General features: G+C 46.5%; 1 protein-coding gene across 4 annotated transcripts in view; it reads left to right on the forward strand.

The window, feature by feature from the left end:
* The window catches only part of CD2AP (CD2 associated protein), a 74,142-nt gene that overhangs the window by 11,713 nt on the left and 46,588 nt on the right, over positions 1 to 15,841 (forward strand). For all 4 annotated transcript variants that reach the window (XM_021390287.1, XM_021390290.1, XM_021390289.1 and 1 more), the window contains exon 2: positions 9,526 to 9,686. In XM_021390287.1, the coding sequence (XP_021245962.1) occupies positions 9,526 to 9,686 (161 nt within the window). The remainder of the gene's footprint in view (positions 1 to 9,525; positions 9,687 to 15,841) is intronic.

Here is a 15,841-nt window from a genome sequence, read left to right on the forward strand (position 1 = left end):
CACCATTAATGCAAGGTGAATCCAGACTGGTATCCAGCTAGATTTATTCTGTAGTGGCAGAACCAAGGACCCCTGGTTTCAGCTGTCTCATGGATAGACTGCCATTTTCACTTTCCCTTTTTTTAAGGCAAGCTGTCCCAGCAGCAGGATTGCTGTTTGAAGCAGAAAATGTTTCTGGTAGAATGGGATGATGTGTCATAGAGCAATTTTCAGAGAGAGTAATGAAGAAGCACAGATGCTGGTGGAGCATGGAAAGAAGAAAACAGCAGAAATTGACACAAATTGTCCTACTGCAGTGCCTGAAGGTGTCTGGAAGTTGTGTTGCCTGCAGTTCTGGTTTGGGATGTCAGTCGCATAGCAATGGGAAGGTCCTTTGGTGAGAAACGCGCAGCGGCTGAAGCTGGTCTGCGTTCAGTTTGGCCAACTTTGGCAGAGTCACTCGTCAGTTGTAGAAGTGAGATCAGAAACATGAGATGCTTTATTAGGGGCTCTGGCAGAACTTGTGGATCACTCGTCAGTCACGGGACGTCTCTGAAATAGAACGTAATGAGGTCAGTGCTCATACGTATTTCTAAGTTACATCCTACATTTAGGTAAAATCGCATGACAAAATCTTAGTGTATTTAATAACCATTTCTGTGGTCTCTGCTTGGAAGGAGTTTGGTTTTTTTTTTGCTTCAATTCCTCTCTGAAAAGGGCTTATTTTAATCAGATGGAAGCGGGGTTGGATTTGGAAGCCCGAGCTGCCAAGGCACAGCGCTGCCTGAATGCGTCCCGGTGCTGAGCTCTTAACGCAAAGGACTGCGACAAAGAGGAAGATCTCGTGGGGCTCGTAGAGAATTTGGCTTGGCTCCGTGCTGCAGTGTCTGCGTGCCATTGCTCATCTAATGCTGCATCAGACCTAATTGGCCTTCCGAGCTGAGGGCTCTTGTGGAGCGAGTACAAAAGGCTCTTTCTCCAAAGGGAGCAAATCCCGTCAGGATCCAAAGTGAGTCCGTGTCGGATGGCAGCAGATGTTTGTGGTTTGTTTGGGCACAACTGAGTCAGTTTTCTGTAGAATCTACTTGGATCCAACAGCGTATTTCTTCCCATTGAAGGTACCTGTATTGCTGGAAAGCAGTAGTTGTTTGCCTAGCATTTGAGCCAATAAATCCTACAGGTTTAGGGCCTCTTTTAAGGAAATATTCCACAGCTGGAATAATCAGCTTACAGCTTATTAGGATTTAATTGCATATGCTTAAAATATATACAGAGGCACGAAAATCTTATAATTCCCTTGGTGTCGTGCTTTTTTAAAATTATAAATTAATGAAAGATTCCTCATTGCTGCGGTCATTTTGCTTGACACAAAACTTGAAGTCAGTATTTGGATTTGAGGCCAACGCCATTTTAAACTGCAAACTGCCTCCTCTGCCACATCCCCTCTTGATGGTGGAGGGTGGCTGGGTAGGCACACAGGTGCTGAAGGCTTCAGGAGCAGGAAGCAGCACGGTGCAGGACAGGCTGGCATGCCTGGTGCGGCTCCCTTGCGAGCAGGCATGGGTAGCAATGGCTCTGCTATGAGTCTCCGATGTTTCTGAGCCTGTGCACAAAGTGCCCGACTTCCTTTTGTGTTGTCATGAAGGCAGAACATCTCCTGATGCTTAATGCCTCACGTAATCCTTGCAAGGTAAGTTGCAGTGATGCAACTGTTTTGCAGATCCTCCATGCGAGGTGTTAGTGTGGTGGCTTTGGTGTGCTCATCTTGATGGGAACCTCTGCTATTCTGTACTCAGCCCTGGTGAGGCCCCACCTTGAGTACTGTGTCCAGTTTTGGGCTCCTCACTGCAAGAAAGACATTGAGGCCGTGGAGCGTGTTCAGAGGAGGGCGACGAAGCTGGTGAGGGGTCTGGAGCACAGGCCTTATGAGGAGCGGCTGAGGGAGCTGGGATTGTTCAGTCTGGAGAAGAGGAGGCTCAGGGGAGACCTCATCGCTCTCTATAACTACCTGAAGGGAGGTTGTAGTGAGCTGGGCGTCAGCCTCTTCTCTCTTGTAACTAGTGACAGGACGAGGGGGAATGGCCTCAAGTTGCGCCAGGGGAGATTTAGGCTGGACATTAGGAAATACTACTTTTCTGAAAGAGTGGTCAGGCGCTGGACTGGGCTGCCCAGGGAGGTGGTGGAGTCACCGTCCCTGGAGGTGTTCAAGAATCATAGAATCATAGAATTAGCTAGGTTGGAAAAGACCTACAAGATCACCTAGTCCAACCATCCACCTACCACCAATAACCCCACTAAACCATGTCTCCCAACGCTATATCTAAACATTTCTTGAACACCTCCAGGGACGGTGACTCAACCACCTTTCTGAAAGAAACATTTAGGTATAGCATTGAGAGACATGGTTTAGTGGGGTTATTGGTGGTAGGTGGATGGTTGGACTGGATGATCTTGTAGGTCTTTTCCAACCTAGCTAATTCTATGATTCTAGATGGCATGACCTGACCCTCACTGAAGGCTGTGATGAGCTGTATGTGTAGACTGCGTGATCCCGTAGTTAAATGCACTCTTTCCCCATTCAGTTTCTTTGTAGCTTGGTACTGCATCCCTAATTTAAGAGTTGACAGGAATCTGGTGGCTTTGCTTATTTCTGCATTGCGTTAGCTGAAAGCCACCATGAAACTGTGTCTTACGTGTGAAGCAGAGTGTGGGCAAGAAGAGTGGATCTGTAGGGTGCAACTACTGGTGTTAGGGATCTGGCATACGTATTGTGCACTTTGGGCACATTTGTATCATCCCAGTTCTAGTCTCAATCCATGGATGTACTGCGTGTTAGTGATCAGTGCACACTGGGGGTGCTCCTGAGACACCCGCCTTTGGTTTAGTGCCAGTGAAGAGACCCCCATCTTGCCGTGCCATTGATCCATACTGTGATCTGTAGTGTGATAAATGAGGATGGCTTGGGGTTTCACTGACAAACGTATTCCTGATCTGAATTGTAAGAATGATGTAGCTGTCGATCGAAGTTGGTTTTGATGCAGTCTTGATCCTCTGACCCTGCCACAAGTCATCTTATGGAGGTAAACGTGTGGGAAGGCGGCACTGAACAGGTTTTTCTGAGGCTGTTTTCTGTATCTGACTCCTCAGAAGTACTAACTTCAGCACAAAGCAGGATGAAGGGACCGTGAGCATGGACGAGAACGTGGGATCACAACATTAATGTCTTGGAAGTACAGCTTTGCAGGTTCCTTTCCCCTCTCTCTGGGCCTGATGCAGCTGTCTTGGGCCCTGTGAGAAGGAAAGAAGGCAATGCTGTGTTTCCATCTGTTCACTTCAGTCTGAGATTCTTCTCATGCTGCTGCTTATTGGAGGGTGAAAGGACCTGCTTCTTTGCACAAGGTTGGTGGTCAGAGTGGTGTCTCCAGTAGAAGGGAATGTGGGGTGCTTGCCTCCTCAGTGTGAGGAACACTGAACCCACAGCTGTACCCCAAGAGAACGCTTGTCCCTTTGGGGAGCTGGTTAGCGTGGTCAATCGTGTTCAGAGGAGGGCAACGAAGCTGGTGAGGGGTCTGGAGCACAGGCCTTATGAGGAGCGGCTGAGGGAGCTGGGATTGTTCAGTCTGGAGAAGAGGAGGCTCAGGGGAGACCTCATCGCTCTCTATAACTACCTGAAGGGAGGTTGTAGTGAGCTGGGGGTCAGCCTCTTCTCTCTTGTAACTAGTGACAGGACGAGGGGGAATGGCCTCAAGTTGTGCCAGGGGAGATTTAGGCTGGACATGAGGAAATACTGCTTTTCTGAAAGAGTGGTCAGACGCTGGAACAGGCTGCCCAGGGAGGTGGTTGAGTCGCCGTCCCTGGAGGTGTTCAAGAAACGTTTAGATATAGCGTTGAGAGACATGGTTTAGTGGGGTTATGTTGGTGGTAGGTGGATGGTTGGACTGGGTGATCTTGTAGGTCTTTTCCAACCTAGCTAATTCTATGATTCTATGATTCTATAAGAGGAGAGTGACTGAGGAGCAGGTGTGGAGCACAGAGGAGGGAGCCTGGCTGTGCAGCGGTGGGAGGGATTTGGCTGTCCAGAGCCAGATGCTCACCTCACTCTTGTCTTAACCAGGAGAGCTTCACTTGGCAGGGTTTTGAAAGCAGGGGCTAGAAAATCTACCAGCTTTCTGTATTTGAGCACATGAGTAATCATCAGCATCGCCGCTCAGTGAAACAGGATGCTGTGTACTGAAGTGGGGGAAGAACGCGCTCTTACAACCACTACTCATGGTTAGAGTTCATAGATGTGTGTTCATTGTTCCGCTTCTGAACTCCTTTTTAAAGCACCCACTTGTATCCTATCATATTGCTATTAAAACAGCTTGAACTCACTGTTGTCATCTTACAAATGGTAGGGATGTTTCTGGGGAAAAGCCCTTGTGAGGGAGCAGAGCTTTCTCCTTCAGTCTACTACCCAGTGTTGAGATAGCTGTGAAGAAATGCGTGATAGTAAAAGGATAGGGATTGCCTTCTGTTATCTTTTGTCTCTACTGTAAGTTTTGTCTGCTATAAAGCTGCATTCCTTTGAGCTCTGTGTGTACATTCATGCATACTGACCAAAGTGTCAGTTTTAGAAGAGACTAAACTTTGGTTTTTGTGATAGCGGTGTAAGTGAGGGGAAGGGTATTAACGAGGTTCATTTCAGGCATCTAGCAACTGTCTGTTTTGACTTAACTGCAGTTTTGCTGGCAAGATACTTCTGGAGGCCAGACAACTTTCCAGGGCTCGGCTTCCAATAAATGACTTTCCAGCTGGGCTGACCTGAAGCTTGCCTGAAGAGACCCCTCCAGAGCACGGCACGCAGCTCAGGCTCCTCCTGCAGCTTGATGCTGGTCTTGTCCCTCCAGCTCTGCCCCAGGCTTCCTGAGTAGCTTTGAGAGTGGATATGCAAGGTTTTCAGTGATCCCACCGACGACTTTGGTTTAGTTTTTTAATGTGTTTTGCAAGAGGTTTATTTTGTCTGGTTTCTGTCTTTTTATTTTTATTTTTTCTGGCTACTACAGAAGGGTCACCAAATTCTGACAGCGCTGTAATATCCTAAACGAAGTAGCAAGAATGTGAAAACGTGCTCTTTGCTGGGTCAGCATGTGACCCTTGGCTATTTCCACTCCAGATGCAGGCAGGCTAGAATTGCAGTGTATTTTCTGGTCTTTTCTGTTGCTTATTTATTTGTGTAGAGCTCCCAGAGGAACCTATGGCAAAGGCTTCTCTAATAGGTGACTTCAGGAAGGGTGTGTGTAGCTGAGGGCTTGCTTTGTTTAAAGCCGATGAAGATGGGTGCTGGGTGGCTGTGCTGATAAGGAGCCTTCCTGGAGCTGCTTGTGGAAGTTTTAGAGGAGTGGAGAGCTCACCTGTGCCAGCAGAAATGGAATGCCTTGTTTGGGTAACACGTTGGCTAACAGTGCTCTCTGTTTTATCAAAGAGGCAGTGTTGTTCAGTAGGACACTTTGTACTTCTGCCATGGGGATGCAATGACACAGCTGCCTGGTTTTGATATATTTGATCCATTTTATTAGCTTTACTATCTTACTGGAAACCAAGAGCGGAACGGACCACACCTGCTATGCCTCATATAACCCCACGTTTCCCTCAAAGATTTCCAATTGTGTGGTGGTGTTTTTTTTTTTTTTTTTTTTTGCTTAGCACTGTCAATTTAATCAGTGCCCCCCTGCCCCCAGCCTCACCGAAATGAGGTCAGAGCCCACCCTCTGGGAAGTTCTATGAGGACACCGAGTGCTCTGGCTGGAGGACAGAAAGCTGCCACCAGACATAGGACTTTGGCTTGAACCAGTCCTGGAATGGCTGCAGCTGGAAGGCACCTCTGCTCATCTAGGCCAGCTCGTCTGCTCGGACTGGGTCAGCTGCAGCAGGCCGTGTCCAGTTTGGATTTGAGCATTTGCCAGGAGGTTGCACAGCCCTCGCAGCGACTCCTGGGTGTACCACTGGTGAGCGGCCTGCACTTGGACTTTGTATCACTGAGGATAACCTTTTGATTCTGGCATTTGGGAAAGTTTTCAGGCCATTTCAGTGTGAGCTTCTCTAGCCTACACTCCTGTCAGTTTGTGTATGAGGATTTTACGGGAGGCTTTGTCCAAAGCCTTGTTAAAATTGGGTGAGAAATAGTGTCCCCTGCTTTCCCCTCACTCAGTGAACTAGTTTTGCACTGAAGACAGCTGTCGGTTTGGTCAGGCAAGATTTCTTCTTGATACATCTTTGCTGATTTCTGCTGCTCATCGCCCAGGGGCTCTTGAGCAGCCCAGGCTAAGCTAAGCTCCTCAAACAGAGCTTCCAGCCCTTTGCCTGCAGCCAGGACACTAAGCCTAGTCCTGCTTTACTCATTCTGTTCTCCCACTTTTTACATTCTCCATTATATATATAATTTTTTTTCCATAATACTCTAGTCAAGATGATTCTGATTTAGCTTGTCATTTTGTTTCCTTTCCTCTTTACTTAGTTTGAAGTGCGTGCCAGCTTACACATGTCTTTGAATCTTTTCCTAAACACGGCTGCTAATTAATCTGATAGAGACTTAGGATGAAGAATTTGTATTTGTGTGTGGAGTAGGAAGTGGTTTATGCCTGACCTGCAGTGCTTACTCCCTGACCTTAGCCAGGTCAGCAGAATGTCCTTGGTGAGCTTTGGTCCTGCTGGATGTGCAGGAAAGGCATGTTTAACCTCAGAGCATTCATTCTGAAGTTTTAAAAAACTATTTTTAATCTAACACTTGGTCACTATGAGCTTTTAAGCTATAGATCGTCAGCTGGAGTGGAGTTGGAAATTGAGAAAGCTGTGTTAAACAGCAAAAGGGAGGCAGGTGGGTATTCTTGGTGGTTTGTGTTGCTGACATATTGTGCTGCACCTTTTACTAGTTGGGACTTTGTTTTGCTTTTTTATTTTTCAAGTCCTGGCTAGCTTATATTCCTGCAGTCTAAGTTGTTGCGGATGTTTTTAGTAGCACGTCTGTTCTTCAGTAAAGGAGAACACGATGTTGGAAATATGTAGAAGCGTGATCCATGGATTAACATGGCTTCTAATTACTCTAAGGAGCTGTGATTACTTAAAAGCATTTGCTGTCACTGTTAAACAGTGTTTTGCTTGGGAAAAGATGGGTGGAAGAGCCTTCATTCAGCAGGTAACGTTATCTAGTGGCTGGACTTTTTGGGCAGTGGAAAGGTTCCTGCCCGTTGTGCTGCAGTCTGAATCACATGGACAGTTCACCTAGCACTGCTTGCTAATGAAAAGCAGAGCTGGCAGACATTTGTCATGAGGACTAAGCAGAAGGAAGATGTGCTGGTGTCATCACGTGAAAGCTTCCTGCAGTGTGCTTATCTCGGCTTTCCCCATGACTGCTCCCACTTCCCAGGCAAGCGAATGGAGTTTAGATCCTGTCTGTGTACGTATGAGAAGGAGGATGGTGTTAAGTGTCATTGACAAACACAAGAGGAAATTCAGCACCTAAATCTCAAAAATGAAAAGATGATGTGTGTTCCCTGCAATTTGTCTTCAGGACGTGGAGTCTCCTGGATGATGTCTGGGAGGTTCTTGAGATCCTCCTCCGACTGCCGGCATGACCGTATCTGTGTCTTACAGCTGGGTGACCAAAATGAGTGTGCTGTGTGTTTCAGGGGCAAATACAGAAATATTCCCCCAAGGAAATAAAGAGGCATTTAAAAGAATTAGTTCATGTTGACATAGCGTGGCTATGATTACTGCTTCAGGCTCTCCTGTAGGAAAAGGACCAGGTGTTGGGCAGCTCGGTGCCGTGTGCCATTACAGTGATGGACTTTGTGTTCTGATCTGCCTTCCACGTTTACCTTCACGGAGCTGGTCCTGTGTTGTGTGTATTGAAATGTACTTCCTGCTCATGTGCTTGAGAGCAGTACACAGAATGGCTTTATCTTTGGTTGTGTGTCTAGGTTTCCAAAATGGCGGGTTGGGTTGGGTTGCTTGGAAGATGACGTTTTTATTTCCAGACTGCAGGTGATGGATGGCTATTGTCTTTATGATGTGTGGCTGATGGTATGTCCTATCTATTCAGCATTATTTCGTGTCAACCACTCAGTGGGAGAAAAATGCCATTAACAGGGAAAATATTGAAGCAACCCTAGAGCAAATATTTGGCAAAAATAAGCGCATACCGTACCAGTAGCATAAATGAGGAGTTCCACGGTTTGTGTCACAAGCAGATAACTGTGGTAGTGACTTCTGATCACAGCCAAGACAACATTCTCTCTGAAAGAGGAGAAAAAGAAAAAAAAAAACCTGCTTTCCTGGTTATTTTCAGCTGGCTCCTTCATTAGTGGTTGTACTGAGAATGACCAGATAGGTCATTCTGGCTTCTGTTGCATTCGTGGTGCAATCCCATCGTCGTGATTTTTACTGTTGGCATTCTGAGTTCATCTGTAGGCAGCGAAGTGTTAAAGGCTGCGCTTCAAAACGCGTGCAGCGCATCTTGGATCCACGGATAAGAACTGCACCTTGGTTTCATGGAGCTGCAAGTTCAGTGCTGGGGGGAAAAGCCCCAGGAGCCTGCCTTTCCCCATTTGACTCCTTAATTGTGAAATAATTGTTGGGTGCTGTTATGCATCGATAAAATAACAAATGTGGGGGAAGCAAGCAAACAAAAAACACCTACAGCTCTTCAACGTGTCCATCGTTCAGCCCTCCCATGGTCTTATCTTTGTGTGTGCTGTGATCTGCAGAGCAGGGGGAGGTTTTGGGTAGCGTAGCATTGTCTCTTGTAGCAGCTGGGTGACGTGAGTGGGGCAGAATTTCTTGATGAACAGACGAGCCCTGATTTCCAAACAGGCTGTAAGTTGTTGGTAAGCAGCTCCAATGGGTCTTGTGCAACAAGCACACAAGTGTGCCAATGTGTTGCCACGCTCTTCTGAGTAAACTTAGTTATGTCCAAATTAAAGCTTGCTTTAATTGCTCACTTATTCCTCTTTGTACAAAACCAGGTGGGTCTGAAGGGAGGTGCCCTTTCCAATAGGGATGAAGTTGATACTGTCAATCATATCTTAGTGGTTTTATTAAATTTCTTGGGTGAAAATTGCTTAAGTATTGAGACTTGTTTTTGTAGGCGTGATAGCAGACGTGAGTGTGAGTGCTGACAAAGTGTGCCCGAACCGTACCTGTGCAGTTTGAAGCTCTCTGTTAGGCCCCAGGTTCTCATCCAACAGCAACTGCCTTCACCTGTGGGCAGTGGTTTGTGACTGGGAAGTCTGAGACTGGGCCTTGGGTTTGGGGCTGTGTTCTCCTTCAAGCTTTTACAGCACAGAAAAACCCACCCACCCCAAAACTGTTCCTGCTTTTACCTTACCTTAATAAGTGATTTTTTTTTTACCTGTCTGAAAAGCGTGGGGACACAGCAATTCACAGACAAGCATTGCTGGGAGGAAACACTTAGCACTTGTTGTTAAGTCTACCTTTTTGTTCCTGGCTTTAAACTCTCATTAACACACGCCTGAGTTGTTTCATTTTTTTTTTTTTTTTTCCTTCCAGTGGACTATATTGTGGAGTATGACTATGATGCAGTGCATGATGATGAGCTAACAATTCGAGTTGGGGAAATCATCAGGAATGTGAAGAAGCTGGAAGAGGAAGGATGGCTGGAAGGGGAGCTGAATGGCAGGCGGGGCATGTTCCCAGATAATTTTGTGAAGGTGAGTTTTCTGCCATGACTTCTACTGTGGTCGTGCTGCGGCTTGGTTATTACTGAAATGGTACAATTACACGCCAGTTCTATTTTTAAGGGGATTAATTTTTTATTTGAAGATCTTCTAGCTTATTCTGGTTCCTTAGGATGCTTTTGGAAGTTTTTTTTTTTGCCCTGTATAAGCTCTTCTCTCTGCTCTTGCTCACTTCAGCATTCCTCTTGTTCTGTTCCTTTGCACTGTATCGTGTCTCCTTGTGACTGCTTCAGCCCAGTGACCTGCATTAGTGAGCTGGATTGACTTCCAAAAAATAAAATGAAATAAAAACCTGCACCTACAGAAGATATCAGGTCAGGAGAGTGGGCAAAGCAGGGCCGTGGCTCAGTCAACTGAGCTGTGGTTGTGTATATGCTTCAGCTTGGATGGCAGCTATTTGTTTGAAGGAGCAGTCCTGCATTTGCTGAGCCCCCCCCCATGTGGCTCTGCCATCTCTGTGTCTGTGCAAAGGGCCAGGGCATGGAATGGGGCTAGCTTAAAAAGCAACTGAAATCAGTGAAACTGTGAAATCGTACAGCCTCTTGCATTTACTGTGTATTTGTGTCCTGGTTTTAGGTGAAACCTTTGCTTGCAGCTGTGTTTTTCTGTTTCCCCTGAAAGTTTTGTAAATCTAATATTGAATATGCAGCTATTTATTAGTTACTTGCGAGGAATCTAGGTGTGCTGTTCCATGTGGAGTAGCTGAAATCTGGAGTCTGAGCTGGCAGATGTCTTACTGTGTGAACTACACAAGTGTTACTGAGATTGTACCTTCCTTCTTTATACTTTGCACTCCTTTTGAATATCTTCCTTGGTGTAAATTCCATGGAGTATAATCAACAAGAATTTACATATTCTTGTCTTTCTGAAGTAAAATTATTATTAGCAAAACAGGAATTCTTTGAAAATATCATAGTAAGTTGTGTTATATTATTAAACTGTAGGAAGAAATTTGTCCAGTGTTGTGACCACGTCTTTATGCTTGTGTACAATAAAACTGATGATTTTTCTATGCGGTGTAACGGAAAAAATGAAATGATTCCTTTCTATACATTGCTGAAAGAATTAAGCATCCACCTTTAAAAATGGTTGGGAATCATCCAGTTGTTCCTCTTGTGGCTCTTACCAAGGAAAAGTGAGTAAGGATGCCTTTCACTTGCCTAACACTTTTAACTCGTTTTAGTTCATTGCAAAATCTCTTTCAGGTCTAGGGCTGTGTATAAATACTTACTTCCCATTACTCCTGTTGGAGCAGGGAAGTCATTCTCCCTCTGTACTCAGCCCTGGTGAGGCCCCACCTCGAGTACTGTGTCCAGTTTTGGGCCCTTCACTGCAAGAAAGACATTGAGGCCCTGGAGCGTGTTCAGAGGAGGGCGATGAAGCTGGTGAGGGGTCTGGAGCACAGGGCTTATGAGGAGCAGCTGAGGGAGCTGGGATTGTTCAGTCTGGAGAAGAGGAGGCTCAGGGGAGACCTCATGGCTCTCTATAACTACCTGAAGGGAGGTTGCAGTGAGCTGGGGGTCGGCCTCTTCTCTCTTGTAACAGTGACAGGACGAGGGGGAATGGCCTCAAGTTGCACCAGGGGAGATTTAGGCTGGATGTCAGAAAATACTGCTTTTCTGAAAGAGTGGTTGTGTGCTGGAATGGGCTGCCCAGGGAGGTGGTGGAGTCACCGTCCCTGGAGGTGTTCAAGAAACATTTAGATACAGTGTTGAGAGCCATGGTTTAGTGGGGTTATTGGTGGTAGGTGGATGGTTGGACTGGATGATCTTGTAGGTCTTTTCCAACCTAGCTAATTCTATGATTCTATGATTCTACTTTCGCCTGGCGTGCTTTTTGATGATCATTGTACTGATGACATCCTTGCCTGGCCCTTAGGTGCCATGTGGGAAGGTGTCAGGCAGCACGGCAGTTCCCACCAGGTCTTGGCTCACCAAGGTCATTTTACCCAACAACACAGGGGGTCAGAGTTGGCTTGCGTTATTGTTAAGAACTGAATGAATTGGATGTTGTCTTGCTTTTCTCCAAATTCAAGGAGAACTTCCACAAGCGTTGATGTAAATTGTTGCGTTGTTGACGTGTGAAGGGTTGGCGAGCTGCAGGAAGGAGGCAAGAAGCAACTGAAGCAGGGCTGTACTTTGGCCTTGTGAACAAGGAAGGTGCTTTGAGAAATGAAGTGGCTCGTTGATTACCTCACCTGTCAGCTGTTCAAACTCTAACTGAGGTGGTGGCTTGTGTGCCAGCTGGGCTTCCTATGGAATGGGCTGTGTTACTGCTCCGAGCAGGAGCACCCTGCAGCTCCTGAGAGCAATCCAGTTGGGAGTGGAGTATGCAGCAGGTTGGTGGGAAGGGGTGTGACAAGAAGGAGGGGGGCAACTGTGACTAGCCTGAATTTTTTGCCTTTCTGAAAGGATCCCTGCATTCCTGGCATGGATGTCATCTCGTGCATTGTGTGGGGACTTGGCCTGAATTCATTATAAGGCTAAATTGTTTGGTTGGTTTTATATATGTATGTAAAACATGGTGTGTGTTTGCGTGTATATATATCACAAGAATTGAATGGAGGTCAGTGTGTAACCTCTCCATTAAGAATTTGGATGGTAAGTGGTAATCTCTGCTGACTGAATAGGATTAGTGTTTGAAGCTGAAAGTGCACGTGTTACTCACTAGATTTGCCTGGCTTTTCCCTATATAAAGTATTTTAAAATATAAGGGATACACGATAGTTTAAGTTGGACAAAGCTGGACACACTGTCCTGTTTTCAAATATTAGATGTTTATGAAGGAGGAAAAACTGGAACACAGGAAAGTCCCTTACAAACACAAGGAAGAACTTCCTTCCTGGGAGAGGCTGGGGCCGCTGCCCAGGGCCGGTGCAGTCTCCTTCTCTGCAGACAGTCAGGGCCTGCACGCCTTCCCGTGCCACCTGCAGCAGGGAGCTGCTCTAGCAAGGGCTGGGCTCGACGATCTCCTGAGGTCCCTTGCAATTCTGTGTTTCTGTGAGTCCTTATATACCCTGTGAAGTCATCAGTTTTTGTCAGACAGCTGCAGGAGCGCTGAGGGGAGATGGCAGCAACTCCAGCTCGTTTGGTTCTCGTTCGTTTTGCTCTGCTCTTTCAGGAGAGATGCTTGCTGCCAGGTGGCAGCTGCAGTGTCCGTGGCTGCCAGGCGGCCTGCAACTTCTTGTCTGAAGGACAACTGAAAAATCAGTAGGAGGATTAAGGCTGCATGCCTTCTTGATGTGTTGGATGCCCCAGATTCAGACTGTATCATCACAGCTAAAGCAGATCCCGGCCCTGTTTTGTTCCCTGTGGCTGTGCAGGGGTTTACCAATGCAGGCCTTAGCAGTGCCACTCCTCATGCTTTGATTTTTGCATGGGACAGTACATCTTTTCTGTTCAGAACATAACTAAGCACTGTCAACTTCATTTTGAGCTGCTAACTCTCTTGCAGGAAATAGCTTTTTGTTGATGTCTTCAATTTCCCTCAGATTTTCTAAATATTTCCATGTAGTGGTTTTATGGAAGCTGCACAACGGGAGCAATTGGTTCTTTGCTGTTCAGAGTGCAGCAAAGGAAGCTGACAGAGTGCTTTCAGATGGGTATTAAGGTTAATTTGTTGCACAAACAGCTAGGTGAGCTGAGCCCTGAGTTAACTCATAGTATTTCTAAACATAGGGGAATCTGTGTCAGTTTCCTCTGGATACTGATGCACTGCTGATAATGCTTGATCCTTTGTAATGTATGCTGGTAACTCTTACTATTAGCAGACTTTCTGCATGCTGGCGTAGTGTCCTGAAGAAGGCTGGTGGTGGCTGATCCTTAGTGCCAGCTGGGACTGGGCATGTTCTGCGGGCCCAAACCTTGACAGGGTAAGCCAAAGTCTGAGGCTCTGTGCAGTTCATAGAGCTGACTTGCACCTGGGTGTTTTGCATTAAAAGAAAGAGAATAGATACCCCCAGTTAAGGAGAATCAGATGCCCTGTAAGGCTCCTGTGGTGTCCTTGGTTGGTAGTGTGTGCTTGACTGGGAAGTGAGAGGTACCGAGAGGTCAGGATGAAGTCGGGGTGGGGATGTCTGAAGCAGCCCTTACATGGGAGCTCGGAGGTGGTGGGGAAACTGACAGTGGCTGCATGGCTGCAAACAACTGGCTGAAGCATGGCAAGCAGTTAAATTGCCCACCTGGGAAGCTGTCTTCCTTGAATTTACTTTCCAGTAATAGGGCTCTAGAAGAGTGTTCTGCTTGCATTGCAGTGTTGGGCTTTAGAGTGCTTGATAGGAACTTAGTTTTTCCTCCTTGCCTCAGAACAGAATGTGCTTTCTATGTTCTGTTCCATCTCCTGGTTCATGCGTGCCTTGTTGGTACAAACTGCCTTTCTTCTTGAAGTTGTGTGGTTCCTCTGCAGGTGTGGAGGTTTGCAATTTCAGCGCCAAGTTCTTATTTAAAATTCCAGCTTGGATTGTGCTCCTGTACTCTTCTAGTTCTGTGGTAATACTGGAGTTGAATGTTTTATTCCTGACATCGTTGTTATTGCCGTTTCTCTTCCTGCTTCCCACATGGGCAGTATTGAAATAAACAACCTCATAAATTCCTGAAAGGAATTAGCAGTGGAAATCTAGCAGACTTCTATTGTTTTCTTTGACAGTAGCTTTTCCTTTCTAAAATTCATCGTCATGAAATGTACCCACGCCCATTCATATCCAGTGTGGGTTAGAGCAGCGTGTAATGCTGCTAAATGCAACATTCCCTCTCCAGCTCTTGCACTGATAAGTTGAAAGCGATGATTTGGCGTTCGTTCGTCTGCTTGTTTTAGAAAGCTTTTGCCCATACAGTCTGCAAAGGTTTTTAAGATCTTAATAATAATCCAAATGAAATGAGCAACTTTTATCTCAGCTTTGTAGGCAGGCAGACCGTGAGCCTGCTTTTCGTGACAGTAAAACTAGCTCGGTCGTAAGCCCGGGGCGGTGAGTCAAAGGAGGGAGGGGCAGCGGATAGATTAACTCGTGGTTTCCATCCCTTAAGGTAGAAAGGCTGCTGAGCTCTGGGGGCATGCTGGCGAGCAGCCGGGGACCCTTCCAAAAGCAAGTGCTGGGTATGCTGGGTGGGAATACCCTGCATGGCTGCTGGCTGAGCGGGGCCGTGCTGTGACTGCTGCTCAGAGCTGCTGGCCTGCTCAGGTGTGTGCAGCTGCTCCTGCCTAGCGCCAATCTGCTCAGGTCAGCCTCTGAACTTTGCTCGCGACGACATTTCTTTTCTTCCTCCTCTGAAATAATAAAAAAAATAAATAAATAAAAGCAGAACACAGGGTGTGTTCGAGCAAATATGTCCCTGGAAGTGGTAAGCCTGCTTTATTTTCTGTATGTTCTTAAAATCAAATACTGTGCGTTGATTTTGTGTTTCAGGGAGACGAAGGTGAACGGCAGCATGAATTAGAAAAACGAGGGTTGCCGTATGACTTCTTAGATTTCGTTGAATGTACTTTGTGTATGCTTGGTCTTAGAGCTGTTTGTGTCACAAAATGATTTGGTTTCGATTTAGGCGAACTTCTTTCGAGTGTAGACATTGTAGTCAGCTCCACTGCTTGCGTGAAGGATTCCTTTAAACGACGGCTGTTTGGTTTCAAGAGTTCCTTTCTCGTTCCACTTCCTTGTCTGTGTGCTTGTCAGTGTATAGAAAACAAAACCCAAGCCCCGTCTCCTCCATCTCAGAGCCCTCCTCAACCCAAACCTTTACCCTGGGAAGGGTTCCAGCTGTAGCAGAGCTGAGCTGCTGCCTCGAGCTGCATCCTTGCTGCCTCTCTGCTGTGTTGGTGCTCCGTCCCCAGCGAGCTGTGAGCCCACCAGAGAAACTTGGCCTGAAAGCTCGTTCAAATGTAGCAATGTCCTCTGTGATTCCTTTGCAAAAAGAGCACATGGACCTCACCTAGAACTGCAACCGGGAACTGTGGAGTCAAGAGGGATTGCAGGCAAGGTAAAGGCACTCGTCTCGGTTCTTCCTAATTCTCGTTTTCTTACTAGTACAGTAGCAATTGAAAAAACAGATGAGTAACTGTAGGCTTCTGTACTTAATGTCTATGTGATAAGCCATGCTGTTAGGAAGCAGATACGGGGGTCTCCTGGACAGAAGTCA

The sequence above is a fragment of the Numida meleagris genome, chromosome 3, assembly GCF_002078875.1.
Source record: "Numida meleagris isolate 19003 breed g44 Domestic line chromosome 3, NumMel1.0, whole genome shotgun sequence".
Lineage (NCBI taxonomy): Eukaryota > Metazoa > Chordata > Aves > Galliformes > Numididae > Numida > Numida meleagris.